Genomic DNA, 19,801 nt, shown 5'->3' with positions numbered 1-19,801 from the left:
GTACCCTCAACTTTGCACTCTACTGGCTTGGATGTTTTGGTTCCAGAGGAGGGAGGGCTTCTGCCAGTATAACTTAACATTGCAACCCAAGACACTTGAAAAGCAACAACAAATGAAACCCAAACCCAGCAGACAAGAAGAAATAAGAAAAATCAGAGCAGAAATTAATGAAATAGAAACAAAGAAAACAATTGAAATAATCAATGAATCCAAGAGCTGTTTCTTTGAAAAAATAAACAAGATTGACAGACTGCTAGCCCAGTTAACCAAAAGAAAGAAAGAGCACCTCCAAATCAACAAAATCAGAGATGAAAGGGGAAACATCACAACAGACACCAAAAAGATCCATAACATTAAAAGGGAATACTTTAAAAACCTATTCGCTACTATATTTGAAAACCTAAAAGAAATGGATGGGTATCTAAAAGCATGGGAACCACCAAAACTAAACCAAGAAGAGATCAACAGCTTAAACAGACCCATAACACATAAGGAAATTGAAACAGTAATACAAAACCTCCTGACTAAAAAAAGCGCAGGACCAGATGGATTTACAGCAGAATGCTACCAGACATTTAAAAAAGATCTACATCCAATACTACTTAATTTCTTCAAAAAGATAGAAATGGAGGGAGAACTTCCAAATTCCTTCAATGAAGCCAGCATCACTCTAATACCAAAGACAGGTAAAGATACAACCAAAAAAGAAAACTATAGACCCATATCCTTAATGAACATAGATGCAAAAATTCTCAACAAAATACTTGCAAACTGCATACAGACATACATCAAAAAGATCATCCACCATGATCAAGTTGGCTTTATTCCAGCGATGCAGGGATGGTTCAATAAGTCAATAAACCTCATAAATCATATAAATGGACTCAAAGACAAGAACCACATGGTCATCTCGATAGATACAGAGAAGGCCTTTTGACAAAATGCAATGTGCATTTATATTCAAAGTCCTAGAGGGAACTGGACTGGAGGGAACATAGCTCAACATAATTAAAATCATATACAACAAACCCACAGTCAACATCATTCTAAATGGAGAAAAACTGGAAGCGTTTCCATTAAAATCAGGAACCAGACAAGGCTGTCTACTGTCTCCACTCCTTTTTACAAACCCATAGCCAACATCATTCTAAATGGAGGAAAACTGGAAGCATTCCCATTGAAATCAGGAAGCAGACAAGGCTGTCCACTGTCTCCACTCCTCTTTTTAACATAGTGCTTGAAACTCTTGCAAGAGCAAAAGACAAGAGAAGGAAATTAAAGAAGTAATTGGAAAAGAAGAGATCAAATTATCCCTTTTTTTTTTTTTTTGGTCTTTTTGAGACAGGGTCTCCCTGTAGCTCCAGCTGTCCTGGAACTCACTATGTAAACCAGGCTGGCCTTGAACCCACAGAGATCCGCCTGCCTCTGCCTCCCGAGTGCTGGGATTAAAGGCCTGCGCCACTACACCAGGCTCAAATTATCCCTTTTTGGAGATGATATTATACCTAAGAGATGCCAAAAATTCCACCAGAAAGCTCCTAGAAATTATTAACATTTTCAGTAAAGTGACAGGTTACAAAATTCATCTACAAAGTCTGTAGCCTTCCTATATACCAATAACAAGCCATCAGAGAAAGAGTATGTGGAAACACTCCCTTTCACAATAACTGAAAAAAAATTTTTTGGAATAAACCTGATCGAAGACATTAAAGACCTCCACAATGAAAATTTTAAATCTTTAAAGAAAGAGATTGAGGAAGACATCAGAAGATTGAAGGACCTCCCATGCTCATGGATTGAAAGAACTAATATTGTGAAAATGACATTGTACCAAAAGCCATTTATAGATTCAATGCAATGCCATTCAAAACCCCATGACATTCTTCACAGAGTTGGAAAAACATCATCCTAAGATTCATATGGAAGCACAAAAGATGTCGGATAGCCAAAACAACCCTGAGCATTAAGAGCAATGCTGAGGGAATTACTATACCAGACTTTAAACTGTATTACAGAGCTATTGTAATAAAAAGCATGGTACTAGCACAAAAACAGACCCATAGATCAATGGAACAAAATTGAAGACCCAAATATGAGCACATGCAATGCAATTTCAACTACCTGGTATTTGACAAAGGGGCCAAGTACATTCACTGGAGGAAAGAGCAAATGGTGTTGGTAAAACTGGATCCCCACCTGTAGAAGAATGAAACTAAACTTCTATCTTTCACCTTGCATAAAAGTCAACTAAAAATGGTTCAAATACCTCAGTATGAAGCCTGAAACTCTGAAACTGTTAGAAGAAAACATTGGCAATAACCTACAAGATATAGGCGTAGGAAAGGATTTTCTAAACCGGACATCAATTGCTCAGGAAACAAGGTCAAGAATCAACAAATGGGACCTCATTAAACTAAAAAGCTTTTGGACATCAAAAGAAGCAACCAAGGAAGTGAAGAGAAACCCACAAGTAGGAGAAAATCTTTACCAGCAACACATCTGACAGATGTTTAACACAAAAAGCAAAGAATCAAGAAAGGAAGCAATCCAATTAAAAGATGGGCCAACTGAACAGAGTTCTCAAAAGAAGAAGTAAAGATGGCTAAAAAGCTTCTTAAAAGGTGTTCAACATCATTAGTAATTAGGGAACTGCAAATTAAAACCACTTTAAGATTTCATCTTACCCCAGTCAGACTGGCTAAGATCAAAAGAACAAATGATACGAAATGTTAGAGAGGATGTGGGGAAAGGGGAATGCTCATCCACTGCTGGTAGAGCTGCAAACTCGTTCAACCCCTATGGAAAGCAGTGTGGAGAACTCTTAAAAAACCACAAACAATGCTGGGTGTGGTGGCGCACGCCTGTGGTCCCAGCACTTGGGAGGCAGAAGCAGGTGGATCTCTGTGAGTTCAAGGCCAGCCTGGCCTACATAGTGAGTTCCAGGACAGCTGGGGCTACAGGGAGACCCTGTCTCAAAAAGATTAAAAAAAAAAACAAAAACACAAACGAACATACCGTTTGACCCAGTTATACCATTCCTTGGCATATACCCAGAGAACTCATTCTATTGCAGAGACACTTGTACATCCATGTTTGTTGCTGCTCGTTTCACAATAGCTAAGAGATGGAAGCAACCTAACTGTCCCTCAGTTGACAAATGGAAAATGAAAATGTGGTTCATTTATATGATGGAGTTTTACTCAACAATAAAGAAAGATGAAATCATGAAATTTGCAGGTAAACGGATGGAACTAGAAACTGTTATACTAAGTGAAATAAACCAGACTCAAAAAAAAAAAAAAAAACCAACAACAAAAAAAACGACGTATGTTCTCCCTCCTATGTGGATCCTAGCACCAAATCCTTTTAAGTGAGTATGTATCCAGATGTAACTACAGGAACCAGGATAATGAAAAGGAACCAGGGAGGTAAAGGAAAAGAAAGAATATGAAAGAGAAGAACAGTAGGAAACAGGCATTAATAAGGGAGATAGGGATAAAAATGGGGTTAACATAAGGGAGGGGAGAGGGAAAGGTATACAAGGAACCTAGGGGATAAAGGGAAAGAAGGAGCTCAAGAGAGGTGGGACCATAGGGGAAGGGTGTTATTAAGGGAGAAATGGGAAAAAATGGGGACACTTCAAATGGGGAAACCATGGTGGAAGTGTTAGACAATGAAAAAGATAAATAATGCCTAGCTGGTTTTAAAAAAACCAGAGGGAACCATATTAATCCAACAACGTACTGACAAATTATACATACAACTAGCTCAAGAAACATAATATATGTCTAGGCAAGGTTTAACTGAGAAACTTTAGTCTTTGCCCAAGCTTTATCTACATAGCACATGGGAATTAAAAGTACCAGACTAAGCCGGGCATGGTGGCACATGCCTTTAATCCCAGCACTTGGGGTGAGTTCAAGTCCAGCCTGGTCTACATAGTGAGTTCAGGACAGCTGGGGCTACAGGGAGACTCTGTCTCAAAAAGACCCCCCCCCAAAAAAAAGTGCCGGACTGGTGGAAATAACCTTCTTGGATGTTGAACAGCCATAGTTTGAGGCCTATACTAATTTGGTCAGAGGGACTTAACGGACAGTGTTTGCTCTTCACCCTCCAAGGTCAACTAAGTTCCGGGGGACTACGAGCATCTCTCAAAATGTCCTGTAACTGTGGTGAGTCACCTGTCCTCTTGATCAAGGAGGCCATGGAGACCCGACCAGGTGGACCTGAACCAGCATCCAGTCTACAAAAAGGAGGGTCAACTGAGAGGAAACATTTCCCCCATACTTCCAAGTAAAGCCAGCCATGGTCGAGCAGGACCTTTGACTTATCTTCACATAGGCAGAACTGGTAAAAGAAAGGAGCCAGGGGCTCCTCCCAAGCCCATGTGACCCCTGAAGAACAGATCCTCAAACGACCTTAAGAGTATAAATAAATTGGTTTATCTGGGCCAACTGCATGGTCTTAAACACCCAAAAAGGAAATATAACCAAAGATTAAAGGGATCAATATAATTCTTTAAGAGTCCATGTGTATAGTTAAAGGCTACATAAAAAGAAACAATGACAGACAGGAGATACCTTCCTTTGAGTTGTTGGCCAGGGTGGCCCAAGAGACTCCCAGACAGTAACCCAGTATAGAACTGGAAAAATGAACAGCAGACCCCAATCTTATCTAAAGGAATATTGGCAACTGATTGCTGCTAGAGGAACAGCTGATCTTCCTAAAACAAGGAACTCTAGATAGGCTGACTAGACTCAGCAGATGGACAAGCACTGGGTAATGGCCTGGGGCGCCTGAGAACACAGTGGACAGTAACAGGGAATACAGAGTATATGGGCTCCAGTGTGTGTGTGTTGGGGGGGGGGCGTGCTATGTGAGGTTGCCATTGGGGATGTGGGTATATAGATGAATAAGATTGTTTGGGATGTTCTGTATGAAATACATACACACATACACACACACACACCAATAAATTTAGAAAAATCAGTTATATTTGAAAAAAAATCTATATTGAAAAAAAAAATTAGTTACCAGGGCTGGTGATATAGCTCAGTTGGTAGAATGCTACCCAGAGCTCTTAGCTGAATCACCAGCACTGTATAAATCAAGTATCATGGGGCACATCTGTAATCCCAGGCTGGCTGGTTACATCTAGTCAAGAATCACAGAGAGAAAACAGGAAGTAGGGCCAGAGTATAAAGCCTCAAGGCCTGCCTAAATGCCCTACTTCCTCTAGGAAGGTTCTACCTCTTAGGGGTTCCATGACTTCCCCTAACAGTCCTGTCAGCTGGGAACCAATTATTCAAACATATGAGTAATGGGGGATATTTTACATTCCAACCATAATACCAAGGATGACCTTGGACTCTCAATTCTCCTGCCTTCATCTCCTGAGCTCTGAGATTAGTGATGTGTACCACCGTGTCTGGTTTTATGTGGTGCTGAGGATCAAGCTTAGGGCCTTGTACATACATATTCTACCAGATAAGATAATCCCCAGGGCTTAACATCATACTTTAAAAGCAAAATTATGTTACTTTTTGTTTGTTTGTTTAATGTCTGTTAAGTCTACTAAGGAGTTTCATATCTTCCTTGAATTAAAGGTTTGAAACATTAACTCAAAATTTTTAAATTTTATGAATTCAAGGAGGAGAAAAATCTCTCCCGATTTCCACATTTTCTTTTCCCTCTTTATTTTGTGTGTAACTGTGTTGCCTGCATGTATGTATGTAAGTGCACCTGTGTTGTGCAATGCCCACAGAGGTCAGAAGAAGGCATGAGATTCCCCTGGAACTGGAATTTCAGACAGCTGTTGGCCACCATGTAGGTACTAGGAATAGAATCCAGATGCTCTGCAAGAGCAGCCAGTGCTCTTAACCACTGAGCCATCTCTCCAGCCCCCTTTTCCACATTTCTTAAAGAATTTGGTAAAAGTTCTTTAATGTGTCTGAATTTGATACTTTGGATTGTATGGCAAAATTATGGATTAAATAAATCAAATATGACTTCTTTGTTTTTGTTTTATTATCATTTTAAATTTATTTTATATATATGAGTGTATTGCCTGCATGAATGTGAGTGCATCCATATGGTGCAATGCCACGAAGGTCAGAAGAGGGCGTTGGATCCCTGGAACTTTGCCTGCATGAATGTGAGTGCATCCATATGGTGCAATGCCACGAAGGTCAGAAGAGGGCGTTGGATTCCCCTGGAACTGGAGTTAAGGACGGTTTGTAGCCATCATGTAGGTGCTGGGAATTGAACCCAGGTCCTCTGCAAGAGCAGTCAGTTCTCTTAACCGTTGAGCCATCTCTCCAGACCCAACTTCTTTATTTGGAAGTGAGGAAACAGACCCTGATAAATTAAATGTTTTATCTAATAGTCTATAATCTAGGATTAGAGCCATGATCATGACTCGATCTGTTTTCATGTTCACTGTTCTAATAGCCATACGCTATTAAACAACCCTGAAGTGCACTGAAAAGCAATTGCTACTCAGTATACTATTACACAATATACTTAGTACGTTTTCTGCCAGATTCTATGATAAAACTTAATGAAAATGCCAGTGCTCATTATCAGAGCTCTAGTCCAAAAAAAAAAAAAAAAAAAAAACAAAAAACAAACTGTGGGGGCAGCAAGATGGCTCAGTGAGTGAAAGTGCTTGCTATCAAGCTTGACCACCTGAGTTCAATCCCAGAATCCACACGGTAGAAGGAGAGAACTGACTCCCACAAGTTGTCCTCTGACCTCCACATGCATACCATAGTATGCATGCATATGCATGCATACATATGTACACAAAGTATAATAAAAATAAAAAGTAATTTAAAATTTTGGAGTTTTGTGCATTTAACAAACTGATGAACAAAAAGTGCTTGTTATTTAAATGTCAACACATTAAAACAAGGACACTGAGAGGAATTTCTGAGTTAAAATGGTGATACAGAAGGCACCCCTCTGAGACCATGAAGAAGAGTCAAGGTAGTAAAGACAGACTTTATTCTAAAGAGAGAAAGAGAAGATATCTGGGACTTACAGAGGTGATAGGACAACTAGAAAGCACAGAAAACCCTCATAGGAAAGGAGGAAACAGCTGGCCACTTGGCTCTGACATCTAGGGTAAGAAGGAACAAAAAGGGGTAGAGCTGGAACAAGCTGTTATGGTGCTATTCTTTCTTTTACTTTCATTGTATATACTACATTAACTTACATTTAACTCTCTAAAATAACCCAAAGTTTCTTTTATTTCAGTTGACATAAAAAGATTATATCCATTGAGAGCTTGGAATAAACTGTCCAGGGGCTACAGAGATAGCTTAGCAATACCGGCTGCTCTTACAAGAGACAATGGTTTGGTTTCCAGCACCTACATGGTGGCTAACAATGGTTCATAACAGCAGTTCCAGGGGATCCAATGCCCTCTTCTGGTCTCTGTGTACATTTCACACCTGTGGTGCACTTAATCCATGCAGGCAAAACATTCATACATATAAATAAAAGTAAGTAAATTTTAAAAATTTAAAAAAGACGAAACTCTATCTTGGACACCTCAGTGCAATTAGAACACAAATTTCAATGGTCATGATACATGTAAGGGCCTTCTCTGGACTAGGCACTAACTATATCAGCTATTAGAGGTACCTAGAAGACCACAAGAGAGAGGAAATAACACTGTCTTCCTCAGTTCTCTAGGAAGTCACTACAAAACAATAAGGAAACAATTTCAGAAGCTGAAATGCTAATTCCAGTTATGAAGACCTTTAAGACCCTGGGAGACTCAGAGGTTGTGGGCACCAAAGAGGCCCTGGATTGGAAATGCCAAAAACTGTAGAGGGTGGAGATGAAAATGGAAACACCCACCAACCCACAGTATCCTCAGCAAATTATGTGGCATGGCCACCCAGGTGCCAGAGCATGTGCAGCCTGGCATGTGACCCTCATCTCCACCCCCACCACAGGCAGGAAACTAGACGATCCTTCGGTGAAAACACTGCACAGCTCCAAATGCAAGATCTGTCAACCTGAAATAGAGCTCTGTGGTGGAAAGGCACCTCGTCTCCCATCATCTTTAGTGAGGAAAAGAGATCTCTGAGTAGCCACAGTACAGCTCCCAAACAGCTTCAGAGTACCAACACTAACACGGGAGTAAATGGCCAAGGGCTGCCAGCCACTCCAGAAAGTAGAAACGGAGCAGAGAAGGAAGAGTCTCAACAGCAACAACGCTGTCTAGTTAACAGTTCCAAAAGAGAAGAAAAATACCATACTTATTTTTAAAAATGTTATAGCATTTATTTATTTATTGGAGGAGGGGCATGGGCATGCCATGGCAGCTGTGGCGATAGAGGAGAACTTGTGGGAGCTAGTTGTCTCCTTCCAATATGTAGGTTCCAGGGACTAACTCAGTTCCCAGGCTTGGCAGCAAACACCTTTACCCACTGAGTCATCTCGAGGCCCTGCGAACTGTCCTTGACTCCGGTTCCAGAGGAATCCAAAGCCCTCTTCTGACCTCCGCAGCACTACACAACACAGGTGCGCTCACTTACATTCAGGCAATACACTCACACACATAAAAAAGAAATAATAAATTAATTCTTTTTTTGGTCTTTTTGAGACAGGGTCTCCCTGTAACTGCAATTGGCCTGTATTAACTATGGAGACCAAGCTGGCCTCGAACTTATGGAGATCCACCTGCCTCTGCCTCCAAGGTGCTGGGATTAAAGGCGTGCACCACCACACCTGGCCCATTATGTCTTCTTCATATGCTTGTCATTATACTTGGTTCTCAGTCATTCCCCAACCTCCCTGCACTCCCCAGTGACCCATTCCCCCTGCCCTCTTCTTACTGGCTCCTTCCTTCCCTTTCATTCCCCCCTTCTGCTTTCTTCTCACATGGACTGCATTCCCCTCTTCTGAAAAATACCATACTTATAAAGCAAAAACACTACGCCATCCCTAAAAGGTCAGAGAAAATTTTAACAGGAAAAAAATTTTAACACAAAGGAAACTGGGGATATAGCTCAGTGCTGGAATACGTGTTAGCACTGTTACTGAGATTGATCAACAGTCGCCCCCCACCAACACACAAATAATGCAGAGGTCTGAAGGGTTAGGAGATCTCTCAGGAAGTATTCCCAAGGCAAGAAGACAGATAAGACAGATAATAGGGGAAATTCACTTAATAAGTGAATGCATTATTACACAATCCAACCTGTCAGTAACATTGACTTATCAAATGGAATATTAAAGTAAATATGCATTTACTAGCAGCAATACAATCACATGGAGAAGAGATAAGAAAATGAAACCTTCATCTACATTTTAAGAATTCATTTTAGGGGCTGGAGAGATGGCTCAGCAGTTAAGAGCACTGGCTGCTCTTGCAGAGGACCCAGGTTTGATTCCCAGCACCCATATGGTGGCTGCAAACCATCCTTAACTCTAGTTCCAAGGGAATCTGAAGCCCTCTTCTGATCTTTGCAGCACTGCATTACACAGGTGCACTCACATACATATAGGCAATACACTCATACACATAAAATAAAAATAATAAAATATTTTTTAAAATAATTAATTTTATAGTTTCTAAAATAAAAGATAAGCCAGTGAGATGGCTTAGTGGGTAAAAAGTGCTTGTCACTAAGCCTGACATGAGTTCAATCCCCAGGACCAGCAGAGTAGGAGAGAATCAACAGCAGGTTGTCTTTTGACCTGTACACATAGGCTGTGTCAATCAATCAATCAATCAATCAATCAATCAAGCAATGTAATTTAAAATGTTGAAAACAGCTGGTATGGTGGTGCACCCCTTTAATCCTAGCACTCAAGACACAGAGACAGGTGGATCTCTGTAAGTTCAAAGCCAAGTCTGGTCTACATAGTGAGTTCTAGGCCAGCCAGGGCTACAAAGTAAGACCTTACCTTAAAAAAAAAAAGAAGTTTAAAAAGAGTCAAGAGAGTAGTAAAAGAGTATTATTTAGCCAGGGCTTGTTGGCCCATGCCTGTAATTCCAGGAGAGCAGAAACAAAAGGACCTCAAATTTGAGGCTAGCCTGGGCTACATAGCAAGACTATCTTAAAAAACAAAACAAAACTGAGGGCTGGGCAGATGGCTCAGTGGTTAAGAGCACTGGCTGCTCTTGCAGAGGATCTGGATTTGACTCCCAGCACTCACAGGGCAGCTAACAACTGTCTGTAACTCTGATTCCTGGGCATCTGACACCCTCTTCTGACCTCTACAGGCATTACATGACATGGGTGCATTTACACACATGAAGGCAGTACACTAATCCACATAAAATAAAAAATAAACAATAATATTTATAACTGTGGATGTAATATAAAGAGTTGCAGGTGGTGACCTGGGAGCACAGGTTCAAAGAAATGTCAAGAACATTGTACATGGCTCCTAAAGCATCAGTATATCTACCTCACTTTGCTAAATTAATGTAAAGAGTAAAGACCTATATGTTAATTTCCTTGAGGAAACATGCAAATGATATAACACAAGAACATGCAATAAGTGATCTTGCAGAAGAAGCACAGGGCTTCTATCTCAGGCACATGAAGAAGGGTTCTGAGGAAGGGGGATCCTTGCAGTGAGGACTTAAAAGGTAAAAAGGGTCAGAGAAGCAATGATGGGTGTTTCTTCAAGCAACAATCTATGTACTTAAGCTTGTGGATTTTTGAGACTGGGTCCTGCTTTTTGGTCCGAGACTAAAACTGGACAAAAGCTGGCTTTGAACTTACAATCCTTCTGTCTCAGGCTCCTAAAATGCCAGGATTATAAGTGTGCACCACCACACTTAGTTCTGTGAATAAGCTTTCTAAGATACAAATAGATGGGCACGGCACGGTAGCACGCACCTTTAATCCTAGTGCTCAGGAGGCAGGCAGGTAGAGTTCTGTGAGACAGCCTGGTCTACATATCAAGTTCCAGGTCAGCTGGGGCTATAGGAAAGCCCTGTCTCAAAAACCAAAAACCAAAACAAAACAAAGATGTAAGTGATAGTATTCTTAAAACATACTTGGGCTGGAGAGATGTCTCAGCGGTTAAGAACACTGAATGTTCTTGCAGAAGACCCAGGTTCAGATCCCAGCACCCACATGACAGCTAACAACTGTCCGTAACTCCAGTTCTAGGGGATCCGATGCCCTCTTCTGTCCTCCACGGGCATTGCACAACACGGGTGCACTTCCATACATGTAGGCAGTACATGCATACACATAAAATAAAAAATAATAAGCCGGGCATGGTGGCACATGCCTGTAGTCCCAGCACTTGGGAGGCAGAGGCAGGAGGATCTCTGTGAGTTCAAGGCCAGCCTGGTCTACATAGTGAGTTCCAGGACATCTAGGGATACAGGGAAACCCTGCTTCAAAAAAACTAACTAACTAACTAACTAACTAACTAACTAACTAACTAACTAACAACTAACTAACTGACTCACACTTGTGCACCTGGTCTTTTTTTTCAATTTTACTTAATATATATTGGAGATTTATCAGATGCTTCTTAGAAAACAATGCTTCTCATGAAAAACACAAAAGGAGATGCTTCTTGCTAAAAAAAGATGACAGAAAAAGATTTCAAAACAAAAAAATTTCCTTTGATTCCTTACTCTTACATCCCAAGACTAAGTAATTTAAACTTTCTTCCAGACTTTTTTTCTATAATAAATTTTGAAATAATTCAATACAAGCAATATAATACAATTTTCTCTAAGTTTATTATATCTTATTCAACAAGTGTTTAAATATATATGGTACATTTACATTATTTAAAGTCAAGGATTCTGGGATCAAAAAAGGACATCAAGAAACTCCACTGCATGTCAACTTACCAACACAATCACAGCACTCATCCCAAAGGGCCCCAAGACACAGCATGCACTCCTTACAGCAGGAGCAGTTTCCTTCTCCAGGCCGGCACTGGCAGAGCTCCTGAAAAGAATACATCTAAAGTCAAAATTCCAAATAACTGTATTTTTCAAACTCTCTAAGCAAAAGGAAAATTCATACCACTTTCATACATAATGATTCACATATAATGATTGCTGCTTTGGCAGAGGACAGCAGTTGGGTTCTCAGAACCAGGTCAAGTGGCTCACAATGGTAGGTATGTGGAGATGAGAAGACAACCAGCAGGAGTTAGTCCTCTCCCTCCACCATGTGGGTCCCAAGGATTGAATTCAGGTCATCGGGCTTGGCGTCAGGTACTTTTACCTGCTGAGCCATCTCACCAACCCTAAAAGTTCTTTTTCTGAAAACAGCAAAATAGTAAAGATCTAGTTCAGACCAAATTCCATATTACCATTTTTCCCCTTGAAATGGGACATCTAAACCACTCATTCCAGCAAGGATGTCTACCAAGACAACCATTTGCATTTTGATGTTTAAAGCGAGCTTTCTTCCTAGTCAGAGCACAAAATAAATATTTGTATAGGAACCACCCTTATGCACAGCAACTTGTAGGAGTGGCAGGGATGACTGCATTGCTTTGCAACCGTGCTGGTAAAAATATTTACATGACTGAGTTTCCAGGGAAAATTTTTTATATTTAGTCATTTCATGAATGCTGAAGGCTAAACATAAGTAAACGTTCTAACATCCTCACAGTATGTCATTTCAGTACTGCAGATGTTGTTCAAACTAAACCAAACCAACAAAAAAATTCTAAATTCTCTAAGGAAAATCCTCCTCCTCCTCCTCCTCCTCCTCCTCCCCCCCCTCCTCCTCTTTTAGAGTCTCACTGTAGTAATATCTTCTTTTTAACTTCTATAGCACTGCTTTTTTTTTTTTCCCTGAGTGCTGGAGACTGAACTCAAGAGCTTTGCACACAGTATATAAACTCTCTGCCACTTGGATGCATCCCCAGGCCATATCCCTCCCACCTCACCTTCTGTTAATCATTTCTGTATGTGTTCCTTAGTGAATTAAAGAGAAAGTTATTACCATTATCATCACCTAAAAGAGCAGCATGCCTTGTGCTCTGCTGAACATGAAAATGGGTTCTTTAATGAGACCTTAGGATGCTGCAAAGAAAAGAAATCTGCAGCAATTTTTAACCTTTTCAAGGCAATCAAATACTTCAAGATCATCTTGAAAGTGAAGAGCCTTTACTCCAAAAAACTGTACATACAGTTTGAATATATGCTCCAGGATGTCCAGATTTTGACAGGTCCAAGGACCCCATTTGTGATAGTTAATGTTGTCAGCTTCTTGACAAGCTCTAGAATCACCAGACAAACCTCTGGGTATGTTTTTGAGTTTCTAGACTAGCTTAATTGAGGTGGGAAGACCCACAAATGTGTGTGGCACTATTCCATGGGTTGATGTCCTGGACTTTAAAAGAAAAAAAAGAGAAAGAAAGCTAAGCACCAACACTCATCTCTCTGCATCTTGACTAAGAGTGCTGTGTGACCAGCTGCCTCCAGCTCCAGCCACCACCACTTCCTGCCATGACAGACTACCTTTTTGTTGTTGTTGTTGTTGTCTTTTTGAGACAGGGTCTCCCTGGAGCCCCGGCTGTCCTGGAACTCACTATGTAGACCAGGCTGGCCTTGAACTCACAGAGATCTGCCTGCCTCTGCCTCCCAAGTGCTGGGACTACAGGCGTGCGCCACCATGCCCGGCTCCACAGACTACCTTAAATTGAATAAAATAGTCCTTCTTTCTCAGGTTGTTCTTGTCAGGGTCTTGTCACCCCAATGAGAAAAGTAACTAGTATATCAGTTAACAACTACTGGCATGTAAAATACAAATAACCAAAGAGAATGAGGCTAAAAAGAGGTCATTAAGGTTTAAATGTCTGGTGGTTATAATCCTAGCTACTTTGGAGGCTAAGGCTTCCGGAAGGATTATAAATTCAAAGCCAGCCTGAACTCAGGGCGAGGACAACTTAGCAAGATTCTGTCTCAAAATAAACGGTAAAAAAACAGGGCTGGAAAGAGGGCTCAGTAGTTAGGAGCACTGGCTGAGAACCCAGGTTCAGTTCCCAGCACCTACATGGTGGCTAATAGCTGTCCATAATTCCAGTTCCAGGGGATTTGATGCCTGATGCCTTCTTCTGGCTTCCGTGGGCACTGCATTACACAGGTGCATTCACATAAACACCATAAACATAAAATAAAAATAAACGATTTTTTAAAAACACAGAGCTGGAGACAGCTCAGTGGCAAAGAGTGCTTGCCTACCTATGTGGAAGGCCCAGGGTTCAGTTCCCAGTAACACAAAAACAAAACGATTCAATTTTCCATTCCCCCCCCCACCTCAAAGGAAAAGTCAAGAAGTGACCATCTACCCACCTTCAATCACAAGAAAATCAGTCAGTCAAAACAAGCAAATAAATAAAAGTGCTCTTCAGGGATCTAACCAGCCTCAAAGCAGAAAACACATTTCAGTATCAGGGCTTCCCCACTACCGAAGAGAAATCCTCCAGTTCAGTAAAGCCAAACACCTCTCTCAACCTGGTTTTTACAGCCTCGTTCTTAACTGTAGTGGACAAATAAGAAATACACATTGGCAGAAAGCTGCACCACAAAAGACACAAAACAATAAAAAGTCTTGAAAGAAGGAAATGGTCCAGGTTGTTACTCCCTGGAAAAGAGAAGACAAACAATTCTATGACCAACAAAACTTACAGTATCCTCAGAGATGTCTAAGAAAATAATATGCAAAAACAAGTAAATAGTGTTACCATAACAAATTAACAATAAGAGCTCTTGAAATGTGAAAAATTTATTACTAAGATTTAAAAATTCAATAAAAATAGTGTAAGGTGGCACAAGCCTGTAACCCCAGCACCTCAGAGGCTGAGGTGGCACAACTGTGTTACAGTCCAGCCTGAACCATACAGCCAAACTGTCTAAATAAATAGAGTTTCAAGATAATACCAAAGAAATTTCCCATAAATAGAATAAGGTAAAACAGGAAATATCTATCACAATATTTATAAGCAAGGAACAATCCAAAAATGAAATTAAGAAAATAATTTGGTTGATAATAGCATCCAAAAGAATAAAATGCTTTTGAATAATTTCTTTTTTAATGTGTATGAGTGTATTGCCTGCTTGTAGGTAAGTGCACCCGTGTTGTGCAATGCCCTTGGAGGACAGAAGAGGCTGTCGGATCCCCTGGAACTGGAGTTACAGACAGTTGTTAGCTGCCATGTGGGTGCTGGGATTCAAACTTGGGTCTTCTGCAAGAACAACCAGTGTTCTTAACTGCTGAGCCATCTCTCCAGGCTTGCTTTTGAATAAATTTAAGGAAAAAAAATGCATGATTAGTATACTAAAAAGCTACAAATACTGTTGAAAGTGATGCAAGAAAATCTAAATAAAAGATAAGCTGGGCGTGGTGGTGTACACCTTTAATCCCAGCACTCGGGAGGCAGAGGTAGGCAGATCCCTGAGTTCAAGGCCAGCCTGGTCTACAGAGTGAGTTCCAGGCAGCTGGAGCTACAGGGAGACCCTGTCTCAAAAAAACCAACAACAACAAAAAGATAAGACATGCATGCTCATGAACTAAAAGACAATACTGCTAAGATGTCAATATTTCCCACACTGATCTACAGTTGAAAACACAGGCTTTATCAATACATAAACTGTCAATCCCAAAGTCACAATCTATCAAAGAAATAATTCGTAAGCGGAACTTCACTGAAATATGAACCTTCTGCTCTATAGAAGACACTCCCAAACCTAGAGCAAGAAGAGAAACCACAGACTAGGGGAAAATATATGTAAAAAGCCCACCTGACAAAGACTGTTACACAAGACATAGAACTCAAAACTCAACAATATAAGTAACCAGTTAACTAGATTATAAGGAATAAATGGCCACCAGGCAAACTTCCAAAGAAGGCATACATATGGGAAAAAAAAATGTGAAAAGATATTCCACATTGTATCACCAGAGAAGTGTGTGTGTGTGCACATGTGTGTTTCTGTGTTTTCAGAGCTGGGGAATGAACCCAGGGCCTTGAATCAGACAAGGCAAATGTGTTACCGCTAAGCTATATCCCCCACCCAGGGAGTTGTAAATTAAACTAAATAATGAAATACCACTTCACCTCCTTCCCTTCCTCCCTCCCTTCCTCCTTTCCTCTCTTTCTTTTATTGGTTTTTGAGCCAGCTGTCCTGGAACTCACTATGTAGATGTAGACCAGGCTGGCCTTGAACTCACAGAGATCCACCTGCCTCTGCCTCCTGAGTGCTGGGATTAAAGGTGTGTGCCACCATGCCCTGACCACCACTTCACATTTCTTAGAATGGTATTGAAAGCACAGATGCTGGTGAGCATGGAAGCAACAGGAACTCTGATTTAAAGAAAAATTACACATACAATATCTCTACATGAGTCCATGTGTATACCTGAAGGCTACATAACAAGAAATAGTGCCAGAAAGGAGAAACCTTCCTCTTGAGTTATTGGCCAGGGTAGTCCAAGAGACTCCCAAAATTACACAGGCTATTGCCATAGTCCTTGATTGCCTCCCAGAACTTGAAGTTAAGACCCTACTGCTGAAGACAGACAGACTTCGGACACAGGCTTTGGAGCAATGGAGCCAGAACTGACCTGAAAGCCACCTTCCCTGAAGGCTAGCTCTCACAGCTTTGGAGAGCACTATGAAAGCTGGTAAGGAAGAAGATCATTCAATGCTACAAGGCCTAAAAACCACATCAATGCACAGGAAATGACATTGGTGCAGCAGTGGCATTTTTATCTTGGGGGTAATCAACAGCTACCTAATTGAACTTAAAACCCACTCAATGGGAGGAAACTCAGGTGTGGTACTGTAAACCTAGCCAAATACACATAGCTGGAGAGGTCACAGATCTTAAGAGAAAACCCCAAGGCTGTCACATCCCTAGACGAATGTAATTTCTTACTATGTGCAAAAATGGAGCCTTAAGTTTATAGAGTATGGGTCCTTGGACAGGTCTCCTACATTAAAATCAACCTACCCATCCAGGGCTCAGGGACCATTGCAGAGAGTGGGCAGAAAAATTATAAGAACTAGGGAGGAGGTGCATGATCATATGGAAATAAAAGTCCTACAGGCTCTTGGGGCTCTTCTAAGGACCTACAGCAATGGTGTCAGCATGTACCAGACCCTTGCAAACTCAAGCAGACAAAAACTCAGCACAGAACTGTGGAAATGGACATCAGGCCCCACTTTTAGTCAAATAATTATTGGTAGCTGATTACTGCTGGGTGAGAAAGAGCTGATCTTAGAGGGAGGGACTCTAGATAAGCTGACTAGGCCTCAGTGGATGGACTTGCACTGAGGGACAACTGGGGACCGTGGTGGTGCACACCTTTAATCCCAGCACTTGGGAGGCAGAGGCAGGCAGATCTCTGCGAGTTCAAGGCCAGTCTGGTCTATGTAGTGAGTTCCAGGAAAGCTGGGGCTACAGGGAGACCCTGTCTCAAAAAGACCAAAAAAAAAAATTTTTTTTAAAACAATATCTTTAAAAATTAAAAAAAAAAGTGATTAAACACAACATAAAAGCTATCTTACCCCAGTGTGGTAGTACACACCCTTAATCCCAGCACTCAGGTGGCACAGGCAGGTGGATCTCTGTGAGATCAAGACCAGCCTGGTCTGCGTATGGAGTTCCAGGCTAGCTGTAGCTACAGTGAGACCCTGTCTCAAAAATAACAAACAAAAACCAAAAAAATCACTATCATCTTAACTCACTATCATCTTAACTCACTATCATCTTAACTATTTTTAAGCATACAATTTAATAGTATACACACATTCTTTTTTTGAATATTTTATTATTTTTATTTTATGTGTATGAGTATATTGCCTGTGTGTATGTGCACCCATGCCATACATTGCTTGTGGAGGCAAAAAGAGGATGTCAGATCCCCTGGAACTGGAGTTATGGATGGTTGTTAGTTGCCATGTGGAGGCTGGGAACTGAACCTAGGTCCTCTTAAAAATTAGACCTGTGAGTTCAAGGCCAGCCTGGTCTACATAGCGAGTTCCAGGCCAGCTGGGGCTACAGGGAGACCCTGTCTCAAAAAGACCAAAAAAACAACAACAAAAAACTAGATCTGGGGCTAGAAAGATGGTTCAATGGTTAAGAGCACTGGCTGTGCTTACAGAAGAACAGCACTGGCATGGCGGATAACAACTGTCCATAACTCCAGTTCCAGGGGATCCGACACCCTCTTCTGACTTCCACTGTCATTGCATATCATAAATGCACTATATACATGCAGGCAACACACTCATACACAGAAACAATAATCAACTTGGGAACATCCTGTATGACGGCCTGTGTCAGATCTGGATAGCCATCAACTGAATCTAAAAACACCAAAGCTAAACACTCCATTTGGGAGGCAAAACAGATCAAGAATTTAAAATAGCATCAAGCTATTAGCAATTGATGGTGTAAGATAATGAAAGATGACTAGCAACTCAAGAAAAAGTCATTCAAGAAAGGAAATGTGTCCCCCCCATGTGAATAAACAGTGCTAATACAATCATTAAAGTAGAACAACAATTACTGACTGGCAGATTTAGAATATAATTGTAAATAAAGTATGGAAGACTCAAATATAGCTAGAAAACAGATGGAAGGTTAGTGATAACTGACAGAAGGCATCAACCACACAGGTAGGTTTTAGTATTCCTATTTGATAAATGAGGAAACTAGAGATTAACTAACTTGCCCAAGGTTATATAACCAGTAAATGGTAGAAGTGGATTTAAATATGGAAGACCCAGAGTTCATATTCCTTTTATTTATTTTTCATGTGTGTGTACCACAGCACCCAAGTGGAGGTCAGACCTTTTGAGTTTCTTGACTTTCACCTTGCTGAGGCAGGGCCTCTCTTGTTCTGCTGTTCTGTGTACTTCAGCCTACAGGGTCTCTGAGCTCCCCATCTCACAGTAGGAGTCCTGAGAAAGGGTCTCACTCTGCAGCCCTAGCTGGTCTGGAACTTGCCATGTAGGTCAGGTTGGCCTTGAACTCAGAGATCCATCTGTCTCTGAGTATTCTGATTAAAAGTGTGTACCACCATGCCTGGCCCACATCCAGCTTTTTTGTTGTTTTTATTGTTATTTGTTTCATTCTTAGTTTTGTTTAAAAGAATTCTGATAACTCAAGAATGGGTTCAGGAGTTGTGCTGGATAGCTTTAGTGTCAACTTGACACACCTGGGTTGAGGGAGCCTCAATTCGGGAATTGCCTCTATTGAACTGGCCTGTGGCCATGTCTGAGGGGCATCTTCTTGATGAGTGATGTGGGAGGGCCAAGCCCACTGTGGGTGGTGCCACCCCTGGGAAGGTGGGCCTGTGTGGCATAAGAAAGCAGACTGAGCAGGGGTCAGGGGAGCAAGTCAGTAAGCAGCATTCCTCCATGGCCTGTGCTTCAGCTCCTGCCCTGAGTTCCTACCTTGGGCTCCTGGATGAACTGTGATCCAGGAGATGTAATATTTCTGTTCAGAAATATTTCTGTTCTGGTTTGTTTCTTCATTGCTGTGACAAAACACTCTGACCACTACCAACTTGGGGAAGAAAGGGTTTATTTATCTTACATAAAAAAAAAAGTAGACAATGGCCAGAGACAGATTCTCACTCTAAAGCCAGGATGGCCTGGCACTCACTTTGTAGCCCAGGTTGGCCTTGAACTCAAAGCAATCCTCCTGCCTTAGCCTCATAAGTGCTGGAATTATAAGTCATGATCCACCATATTAGTTTAGTTTTTCATACTAAGAAGATTAAAAAAAAAATCTTTGGAAGTAATAGCCAAAGCTTTCTGTAAATACAAAGTATTT

At 41.1% G+C, this 19,801-nt stretch overlaps 1 protein-coding gene across 1 annotated transcript in view; it reads right to left on the bottom strand.

Moving 5' to 3' along the window:
• The window catches only part of Twsg1 (twisted gastrulation BMP signaling modulator 1), a 36,225-nt gene that overhangs the window by 9,873 nt on the left and 6,551 nt on the right, over positions 1–19,801 (bottom strand). The window contains exon 3 of the mRNA XM_008834672.3: positions 11,846–11,945. Coding sequence (XP_008832894.1) covers positions 11,846–11,945 — 100 coding nt within the window. The remainder of the gene's footprint in view (positions 1–11,845; positions 11,946–19,801) is intronic.

Source organism: Nannospalax galili, unplaced genomic scaffold (assembly GCF_000622305.1).
Source record: "Nannospalax galili isolate Female #2095 unplaced genomic scaffold, S.galili_v1.0 scaffold155, whole genome shotgun sequence".
Taxonomy (NCBI): Eukaryota; Metazoa; Chordata; class Mammalia; order Rodentia; family Spalacidae; genus Nannospalax; species Nannospalax galili.
This window is presented reverse-complemented; position numbering and strand designations above follow the sequence as displayed.